At 26.7% G+C, this 11750-nt stretch overlaps 1 protein-coding gene across 10 annotated transcripts in view; it reads left to right on the forward strand.

Moving 5' to 3' along the window:
* LOC102677825 (collagen alpha-2(IX) chain-like) overlaps nt 1-11750 on the forward strand; it is a 342768-nt gene that overhangs the window by 83270 nt on the left and 247748 nt on the right. For all 10 annotated transcript variants that reach the window (XM_006624995.2, XM_006624997.2, XM_006625000.2 and 7 more), the window contains 2 exons: nt 715-986; nt 2276-2551. In XM_006624995.2, coding sequence (XP_006625058.1) covers nt 715-986; nt 2276-2551 — 548 coding nt within the window. The remainder of the gene's footprint in view (nt 1-714; nt 987-2275; nt 2552-11750) is intronic.

Raw genomic sequence — 11750 nt, forward strand, 5'->3', positions numbered from 1 at the left:
ATCGTCTTAACGGAAAGAGTTTTATATACTTTTAGAAACTCGAATCCCTGAATCTTTTGCCCTCTTTTACTTAAGGAAGTTTGCAATTTTGTGGAACAGGTTGGTAAATAAAAATAAGCGAAAACGAGATGCAAACACATACTTGTATTTTAGTTATCTCATTGAATTTTCATTTGAATTGAAACAGACAAACAAATGAAATTCTTGGTAGATATAAATTTGCGTTAATCACGTTTCAATCTTTCAGTCTTCTTCCAATATATCTCTACCAATTCTAAAATAATTTATGAAAGACAATATTTATAAAAATTAATTACATTTATTACTCAAAAAAAAAAAATAATTCAAATATTTAATTTATTTCATTACAATCGTTGAATGCAATTATTGTAATGCAAATTTCATTTTCACAAAATGAGATTATTGGTTTTCTACAAAATTTTTATTCCAAAAAAACTAATTCAAATTTTACATTTTACATTCTATATTCTAATAATTCAACTTTCAAATTTTATGCGATAGCATAAATTTAAATTATCCTGAATATTATAAATGTTTACAAATATATTTTTGCGGTCCAAGATATGTTTGCAAAATAGATTAACGTTAGGCATTGAAATATTAACTACAATTTTTAAGAATGGTGGCTAATATTTCTGAAATATGAATGAAGAAATTTTTCTAACCATTTCTTCTCGAATTTTTTTGTTTCAGAAATAAATTATGATTTACTCGAGGCTGCCGTGGCGTCTGTCGATACGGACGACAATAATTTGTACATCGACGATGGTCTCGATGGATTTCCAAGTTTTGGCTTCCGACCCGGATCCGAAGTTAAACAACCCTATCGATTATACTTGCCGGAAAAATTGCCAGCAGAGTTCACCCTTGTGGCAACTTTCAAACCGATGTCCTTTAGGACCAGTTATCTCTTCGCGGTTTTGAACCCTTTCGAGACAGTGGTGCAATTAGGGATTCGTATATCGGTAAGTAAAACTCTACGTGTCATAAATTTTTTCAAAATTAATATTTGCATCTATTGTGCTTTGATATTTGCAAAGCATTGATATTTCATTGTATTATATTTGACTAAAAAGATAATGAAAATAAAACAAAGTTTATTTATCGTACAAATTTATAAAAATATACAATTACAATTTGATAATTTGGACGATAGAAGTTTTTAAATGTAGAATATGATAAGATAATTGTTAAGATTAAGATGTTTAAAAATGTCAGTATTCCCTTCAGAATTTAATTTCACTAAAATCATTTCATTGTTAATTTAAAATTAAGAATTCATGTTTTCATCACGTCAATAATAAAAATTTGAAACAATAGAATCACTAGAAAATCTAAAAATATAATAAACGACACCGAGAAATCCATTCAACGTTTCCAAAAATTCGCCTTTTTCCAACGCGTATCGCGTCTCGATAAAACTATGAAATAAAATAGAAGAAAAAAGGGAAAAAAGCGAACGATATAAAACTGAATACAAAAGTAATTGGAAAATCGGCAAAAATTTCCAACTAAAATCGGTCGATTTACAAGGAAACGAGTGCAGTGGCGCGATAGAGACTTTTAAGTCGACGCTTTCCTATTGGCGGATGCAGGGAATTTCCTCATGTTTCCTAATACCTTCGAGGCCGTTGTTACATTACGGGTCTTCAAATTTCTTTGAGATCTTTCACGTTCTCTCGCGGCACCGTTTTCCACGGATAATACCGAGGTATACGTGTTTCGCTGCGAAAGCACCTTCGATCTCGAGAAGTGTGTACGATCCCCGCGAGGATCGATAGAGACCGCGGGAAAACAGCTCGACTTTCGAATCCCCTTGGTATTTTCTGTTCGAAGTCGAGAACGAATTCGATAATTTTTTATGACGAATCCAGTTCTGGTTTGTTGATTCGAAATTGGAAAATTTCAGGATCTTTAGAATCACATTCATGGGATATGTTTGTCTCTTTTATTTTTTTAAATATCAGTTAGATATCTGGGAGAACATGAGATTTATTTCAAAATTTTTTGAATTATCAGTTTGTAATAAGTATCTAAATATTTTATCTATTATTAGATTATTGGATTAATTTCAATGAAGAAATAATATGTAATTATATATTTTTGATTCAATGAAATACATAAATGTTTGATAATTATAGGTAAAATTTATAATCTAAATATTTAAGAAATTATATATATAAAACAATGAAATAAGGACTTGTATCTCAACTAGAAATTTATATAAATTTTTATAATTTTCATTTCACGATAGGATGGACCAGGCACCAATCAAAATGTCTCATTGGTCTACACCAATTCCGACTTGCATTCACATTCAGAAGAGGTGGCGAAATTCACGGTGCCGAAGTTGTCGAGAAAATGGTCTAAAATCGTTATCAGAGTATCAACAACGGATGTCACTTTGTACCTGAATTGTCACGAGATGGCCAGACAACGAGTGACAAGAATTCCTCTGGAATTGGTATTCGACACAGCCAGCACGTTGTACATCGCTCAAGCTGGACCTCATATCCAAGAAAAGTATGACGTAAGTACATTGTCAATTATTATTGAAAGTAATTTATTTGAACGGCACTGAACTGAATTGAATCTGTTTTGATTTTAACGAGGCTGTGTAACATGAGACGAGAATTGAGACAGTAATTTTATTGAATTAATTATCCATTTTTCTATATAACTATTTGAAATTTGTGATTACGAATTTTATGTACTATGTGTTACGCAGTTTAATATTTTATTAAAAAAAATTACAATTTTAATTTTAATATCGGTAGAAAATTTTGTATCAATGAATTAAGTATTGAAAATATTTAATTAATTGATCAAATAAAAATTAGTTTAGAAAAGTACAATCATTTTAGCTTTAATTTTTCTTTTTAATAAATTAAAATTTGAAAATTTTGATCAGATGATTATATTAATTATTATCGATTTAATTATTGATGTTTATAATTAACAAATAAGAAAACAGATTCAACTTTGTTGTCCGAACTATTGCTATCATCCTTTTACAAAATAGTTCGTTCGAGAAACATTCTGTGAAAATAGCAACTTCATTAGAAGCAAACGAGTTCGAGAAGCGTCTTGCATCCACTTTTAGTTGGTGAAAAGACGAAGATGATCGGATAAAATGTTCAGAGCCGTTCCGTTCTAAAGTACTAAAACTTGTTTCTCCAGTCTCGTCGAGTCGAACAGACTTGCCAACGATTACAGATTAACCTCGAAATGCAATGGTCACAGAAGCGTAAGTAAGATATTTCTATATATACATGTATGAGTTAATAAAAATTTGTTATTATTAATGTTACATTAGTTTATAAAAACAAGTTAGATGAGATAAAAAAATATGATTTCATTGAATAAAGATAATATTTATATGTATTTTAACAGAAGAAGAATTAGAGAAAAAGGTAAGTAATATTTTATTAAAAAGTATTTGAGAAATTATATTAAAGTTTAATTTTTTCTTTTTCAAAAAATACAAAATAATTTAAGCTTTTTAAAATTGCATTATGCAGCAATATTTCTCAATCCTTTTTGGTTAATTTTTAATTTTAAAGAATTTTAATTTTGAAGACGAAAAAAGGAATATTTAGAAAATATAAAAATATTTATAATATTAACAAAAGATCAGCTAGTTCAGTATATCGATTTAGTTAATATTAAGAGAAACTAGCTTCTGTAAATAAAATCGATTCTTATCTATTCATCGAATATTATTTATGATTATTAATAAATATTTTCACGTGTTGTAAAATATCAATAAAATTCTTGCTATTTATTTATATGTCATGAAATTTGATTGAGAAACATTGCTACAGGGAATCACATAATAAAGCATTGAATTAAATTTCAAGTCGAATAATCATAATTATGAAATTTCACACAATGCGCGTTAAGTATTAAGCGATTATCGCAATAACTTAAGAACATTTATCACAATTTCGCCTGGTAATCGGATATAATTATTTGTAATTTTAAGACCGTATCCCTTCTAGTACGTTGACTTTCTGATTGCTGTTTCAAGTCGTCGTTTAACGATAATTAGCTTTCATATCGATGCACTCGGATTTTCCATATGCGTATGTGGAGACAATGATTTATTTCGGCTCTTTGTTAATTAGCCACTGATGATAATTATTGCAATCTGGGGCGTTGGAATATTTCGTTATAATTATATAGTAACGTATTATTTGCTAGTGGATAATTACGCTATCGCGATTACTCCGCAAAATTACTATTTATGTTTTTCTATTTTTTATGATTTTATTTTTTATTATTTTTCTTTTATATTTTAGTTTTTAATTATTTTAATTAACATGATATGAAATATGTTTTTCCAAAAGCTCATCTTCGTCTTGAGTAATTTTTATTGAAAACTTGATAACAGTCTTGATAGTTCGGTGTTTTCGATGAATTTTTTAATTTGTTCTTTTGTATATATTTCTGAAGTATTAATTTTGTTAAATTTATTTAGTTTTTTAATAATTTGTTAGTTGATATTACATATTATAAGCCATATGTTTAATATTCAATTCTGAAAGGAGGATTGTGGAAATATATTTCATTCATGAATGGACAGTAAATTCTGAATTTTAGGTGTATAATGCAAATTTTACAATTACGTATTTTTCTCTTGAAACGCAGAGTTGTTTAAGATTAAAATTATAAAATAAAGTAAATTTCTTTGATATATTCAAGAAAAAAAGTGTTTAAAATCATATTATAAAAAGAGCAATAACATATTTTAAATTTTTATATTAAGCATAAATCAAAATAGCTATACAAATATAAAAAGAAATTTATACAAATAAGGAATCGAAATTCATTAGCTTCCATTTGCAAAAGTATTAAAACGAACCGAAAAGCTATTAAAACGTCATATTGGCATCGTATCGATTTTATATTTATATGAATTTTTTCCCATTGTCTTTCATTATTGAATTCAGCTTTGATGCAAGTTTCGTCAAATATAAATCACTTTATATGTAGAATCATATGTAGAACATTCGAATTTTATCCCAAAGCGATTAACCTATTTATAAATTAAATATTTTTATTCATTTTGTAAAAATAAAAATATAGCTTTTCCATTCCATGGTGTATGATGAAAAATATCATTACTTCGCTATAAAAATTATTACGGTCGATGAAAATGAAAAATTATTATATAGAGATAACGATACAGGGAAGAATAATGTGAAACGAGGACGAAGTTATCAATCAATATTACAAAATATTGTTAATATTCGCATCGAATAATTTCTCGTTATTTGTTCGCGATTATCGTTGTGCTTTCTGTTATCAACCGTATTTCTGTTTTAATCTGTGTAAAATGACCGAAGAGATATTATTGACTTTTGTGAAACATTGCTGTTAATATTATTTTAATGTAGTTATAGTTTTTAATTCTAACTTTGGACGAACAAAATTTAATATAAGTAGAAGTCATCATGAAATATTAAAATTCAGTAAAAGAATCGGGTTTAACAATAATATCGGGTTAAACAATAATATGTGTGACGATGATTATTTAAATTATTTACGTTTTATATATAGGTATTATTTTATTTGATATTATTTTATTACAGCAATTCATAAAAAAAATACAAAGATGAAAGAAAATCAAATCAATCATAATTATAGTTCAATATAAAAATAATTGAAAATAGAATATTTTTAATTCTCAATAAAATTTAAAAAATTAAAATTTAAAATTTAGGATAGTAAGAGCAATTTTTAGCCGAAAAGTCATTTTGAGATATCGTAATACTCGGTTAAAACCATTAAATATCTAAATCGAAATAGAATGACGAAATTGGTATGGTGATAAGTAAAATTATCTCAAAATCGGGTCAACGCGATGACTAAAGTGGAAAAATAGTAATTGCTATCAAATGAATATTAATTGCGATCTGCATCTCTTACGTTTTTTTTTATATTCGTGTTATTCTCAAATATTTTTTTATAATTGATATTATTAAAAAAATGTGTCGATTTATTTTTGAAGCTTTAGAAGAAATAAGTAAATTATATTATTTTAAAAATTTTGTTGGGTTTTTCATAATAGTTTGATATTTGTTTTCATTAATTATTTAGATTGATGAATATTCATTTAAATAATTAATGTATTTAATAATTTTTATTTATATATTAATTAATATTTTTTTTTAATATCCAGTATTTTATGTTCGTATCTCTGATATTTTATTTGATATTTTAATTGTGTTTCGGTTAAATATTTGACCTGTTTTCAATTTGAGAATTTTTACTGTATACAAGCAAGTTCTTAAAATTTTAACATTAAAAAATATTTCATAATTTCATTATAAAAATCATGATTCGCGAAATTATTTTAATATAATAATTAATATCTAATTACCAAAAGTAGGAAATAATTAGAGTTAAGCTCTTAATACAGTAGATGAATGTTTTCTATGTTTTTTATATATATAGAAAAATATTCTATTATCACCATTTATAAAATTCAAGGAAATTATAGATGTGTCATACCTTGTATTATTTAATTATATTTTGTATATTAAAATATTGAAAAAAAAGTTGTTCGTTTCATATCGTTGAACGTAAAAAAAAAAAAAAAATTTCAAATATCGAGATAGAATGAAATCAAATTAATTCCGACTCGTTGAATCGACGAAAGCAATGTCCACTTTACAAGAGACTTATTTTTCGTGTGTTTAATCTTCATCTCGAAGTAAGAGTGATATTTTTGAAATCGGCTAATTAATTCGACAATGGCGATTTAAGCAGAATTTCGTCTCATCTGACGCACAGAATTTGATTGACAATTTATTTTCCGATTCGGTGATTCCGCGTTGTTTCAAAGGGTGAAAACAGAAAAATGGAATTCCATCCGGTGGAAAGCCGAATAACGTTCCGAATATCTTTTATTAATGGAATTATATCACTCGATCGGTGGAAATTGGAATCCGAGAGCATTTGATAATCTTCGTTGCAGCCGATTAAATTTTTACGTTCGCATTTTCATTCGCTGATTGGAATCATTTTAAATGTGTTAAAAAGAAGGAGAAAAAAAGAATAAAAGTCATTTCCTAATACGATAGTAGAATTATTAGTAGTATATAATTGAAATTATCAATTATATGTCACGAAACATGGAAAAGTAATTTTGAGGAAGCGAATATCTCCTCCACTCCATCATAACAAACTTTCGTATTATTTCCTCCTTTCTCTCTTCAATCTCTTCTTTACCTATGTTTTAGTCTTTCGAAGCACTAATTCCTGCAAATTGCATCTTAGATTCTTCGCAAGATACTTATTTAGCATTTTGATAAGATGTTTATTATCGATGAGCTGGTATCGTGAATTCACGAGGTACACGAGGTCATAAATTGATAAAATGTTTATACAAGGATCGGATTTATCGAGACAAATTTAATATATAGGAAAATGTCCTTAAATTACCGAGTTTATCTCAAACAACAAACACTTGAAATTTTTGCTTTCGTTATTAGAATTTCATAAATTGTGGCTCGATCATGAATCCATTAGAAATTATTCGATGCAAAATTTATTGCTATTTATTGCAGTTTCAAATTAATATTTTCATAATTTATTTGATGGAATGATGAATGATTATATATACATGAATTTAAGTCAGTTTTACGAAGGATTTTGATTTGATTTTGTGAAATTTTTGAAAAAATAAATATGGTAAGGATTAATCCAGGCTTCTAAATATAATCTGGTTTCAGTTCTAACCGTTTCAAAATTAATATAAACGAATTTCAGCGAGTTATAAATGTTACGAGATATCCTTGGATTAGGTAGATTAATTTTATTTATGGCAAAAGTAATAAATTTATATTCATTTTAAATTAAATTTATTAGAGATAAATATATTAAGATAGGATGGATGATTAGGTATAGAGATAAGAGAAGATAAATATTTTTTTATATTAAATCAGATATATAAAAAAAAAAATTTTTAATTCATCAAAATATCATGAATATAACAAAAAACTGTTTAATAAAGAACGATTGTTGAAACTCATCCCAATAAAGTTATAATTTTTCAACTTTTCAAAAGGAACGATGGCCTGTCTCACAGATTCGTCGGATTTTTTCTTGATTTTCACTAGAAATATAATTCTTTCTTTAGACGTACGATATACATTATCTAGTAACGCACGTCAGGGCACAAAGACGATTTAAGAATCGAACGGAGGAAAGTTGAACGTCACGAAAGAAGGCGAAGAGTTGAAAGATTTGAACAATTCATCGTTTATCCAAGTCCTCCTCTTTTTTCTTGATCTCTTTCACCTTTTCTTTTCGAGCAATTACTTTTCTTACATGGAATGCAATACGAATTCCTTCTTATTTTCCTCCACTTGTTTCGATCGATATTAGTTTACTCGATTCGAATTCGTCAAAACGATCGAGTTGTGCAATTCGATGCAATTTATTCAATTCGATCGATCGATGAAATGAAAGGACCCTCAAGATTTCGATCGTCTAATTTTGGAAGATGAGATAAGTGAAAATAAATGATGATTTGGATTAAATGTTAGGTTTGAAATGTTAGGTTGTATTGAAATAATTACAGTGAAATTTTTTGAGATATCTTCTTATGTTTAAGTGGATTTATTTAATTAAATTTTAATAGGATTGAAATATTATTTTTGGATTATTATTTTTTTAGAATTTTTTTATTAAAAATGAAATATTCTAACAATTCTTTAATTAATTATAATTAAAAAATAAATAGATATAGCTAGAGTTATTAAATATAGAATATTATAGTGACAGGTATATATTTAAAGAACTTATAAGATTCTTTTATAGAATGGAATGAAAGATTTGCAATAATTACGGATAAAGGATTATAAATATTATCACAATCTAAAATGTTAGGAAATTTAACAACGAGATGTGTTTTATTATCTAAAAAAATTCATAAAATAAATCTTTAATTAACAAATAATAATAATTTTAAATAATAATTTTAAACTTACTGAAAATCGTCGAATATCGATCATGAAATATTAATGATATATAATAATAATTATTAAATTCTCATGATGACGTGAAACTTTATTGAAACAACGAAGACTTATTTTATTTGTTCTGCTAATTATTTATGTATGAAGTTAATTCTATATGTTCGTGATTACCGAAAGCTCGAAGAAGGACAACTTGTTTTTTTCAATCTCATTCGAGAAAAACTGACCTCATAATTTTAAAATACAATTTTCCACAGAGAGTTTTAATATTAAATTACCCGCATAATTATTCGGTTACTTTCATTTCAAGGAAATTTCTCGCTTTAAATAATATTTCTATATTGTGCCCCAATTTCGAGTCATACATAGCTCTTTGACGAATTACCAATTAACATAACGTTTGATCGGTTCGTTTTTTTTCAGAAAATTTAATTTTCTTCTACCTTTCCAATATCGCATTTATATTTATTGACCTAAAAATACAAGAAACAACAGAAGTTTGTAGTCCATGCATCTTTAATCCAAAAAAGTAATAAATATATTATATTTATTTCCTTTTCCAAGCATTCGATCGATTTCTTGTTTCAACTTGAATTCTTTCTCTTGTTTTATTTTTGAAATCGAAAATATACGCAATTGGCAATTCTATTCTGGTTCTTAAGATGTTTCTTAATTTTTCTAATTTTACAATTATGTTTATAAAATGTTCAACATTTTTAGATTTTTAACGAGTACAGTTTCTAAAGAATTTACAAGCACGTTTATATTTAAGATAAAATTTGAATTTGATAGAATTTTATTTTTTAAAATCTCAGATAAAAAATGTCATGTATAGTTTATTTATTATGATTATTAGCATGGATTGGTCTAGCATGAAAAGTTTGGAATCGAGAAAAAAGAAATTTCAGGTTAATACGATTTCCAATTTTAAAGTTATAATAAATATTTCCAAAACGATTTGTTAATAACAAAATAATAAAATGAAAAATCTTCGAAATTCCAAAATTAAGAAACACTTCGCGATATCCTGAAAGAATATTTCTTCAAAAAACATCCTTTAAGAAACATTTTGTGATCTTCTAAAAAATACTCATAATTTCCTGATAATCCCTTTACGAGAATCATGATCCACATAATTGAGAACCACTGATCTCACATGGTCTATGATAAGACGTAAAAAACACATTGTCGAATTTCTCACTGTATACGAATGATCGTTCGAAGGGTAGAGAAAGGCAAGCTCCTTGAAAAATTGGCGAACGTATAGAAGAGGGACCATAGATATATCGTATATAATTACTTGAACGACGAAAGGTGGAACACTCTTTAATTTACGATCGAATCTACATAAAAGGGCCGTAAGTTAGGTAAGAATGTGGCAAGTACACCCGCATCTGCTCGCATTTTACACCGGTTGCGGTTACGTTTACAGCGATATTATAATACGTTCATCGTGTTTCGAGGATAATGCAGTATTCAGTCTTCCCCGATCTAATCCGTATTTTGCATTACATATTAATGGGGACTCTTTTATGCGGTAAACGTAAAATAACTCATAGCCTGATACTTCGCAAGGGTTGTTACGCCGTTGTTGTGCGGATGCGCGCGTAAATAGAAACGAGGCAAACTGCATATTGCATTGCCATATTTTTAAAAGATCGTTCGTGAACGTACAGTGCTGCTCATAGGTAATCTAGACACGTGAATAGGCACGTTTATTGAAATGTGTAAATTATTGACAAATTATTTTATTTTTTTCGTTTACTGTAATAGTTTTTTTTTCAAATTAAATAGGCAGGTTTAATTGAAAGAATTTTTAAGTAATAGATTATTCTATATTAAAAGAAATTAACAAAATAGCAAAGGTTAATGTAATTTAATAATAGAATATCTGTCTAATTTAGTTTTTACTATTAAAATATTTTAATATGTTAAATTATGTTGTTATTTTAGTACATTTTCTTAATATCTGTCTAAATATTTTCGCGAAATCTTAATAATTCTGTAATTTTCACTCGTTTTGCATTAGAGTATTTAGAATTATATGTATATTTTCTCTTGAATATTATTATCCAAAAGTACTAGAATATACAATACTAATTTCACATTAAAGTAATAAAGGAAACATGGTATTTTGATAGTAAAATGTTTAGATAATGAAATCACAGAAAGTTTGAATAGTAGGTACTCTAATAACTGTTGTAATTTTAACGAAATAATTTAAAACTTGTTATGTTATGTTAATATAATTTTTATTTTTATTTAATTTTAATTTAACAATAAAATATAGCATTGAGACAATAATATCAATTATTGCAATCTATTGAATCCATTTGATTATCGTGTTTAATTAAAATATAGAAGTTTATTTTATTTTGTTTTTTATTTTCCATTGATTTTGTGAAATAATTTTCATCAATATTTGCATTAATTAATTTCTGGAAAATTATAGATTTTTGTTTGCAAAAGTTGACAAAAACTAACGAATATGGTAATGGAAAAAGTTTGTAAGAAATTAATTGCATTGTATTAAAATGTCATTTGCCATTAGTAAATGTGTCAGCCTGAATTATTCAGAAACTGCTAATTGCAAGAAAATGTGTATCGCGTAATTTGCAGTTCTCCATCAATGAAACCGGTAACATTGTTCCGCGAAATACGTAGTTATTACAAAAACGAAGTTAATTTTCTAAGAGTACAGAAGTTATATTCTAGACTTGAAATCAAAAGAAAAAAAAAAAA

This window comes from Apis dorsata, unplaced genomic scaffold (genome assembly GCF_000469605.1).
Source record: "Apis dorsata unplaced genomic scaffold, Apis dorsata 1.3 scaffold_1204, whole genome shotgun sequence".
NCBI classification, from domain to species: domain Eukaryota; kingdom Metazoa; phylum Arthropoda; class Insecta; order Hymenoptera; family Apidae; genus Apis; species Apis dorsata.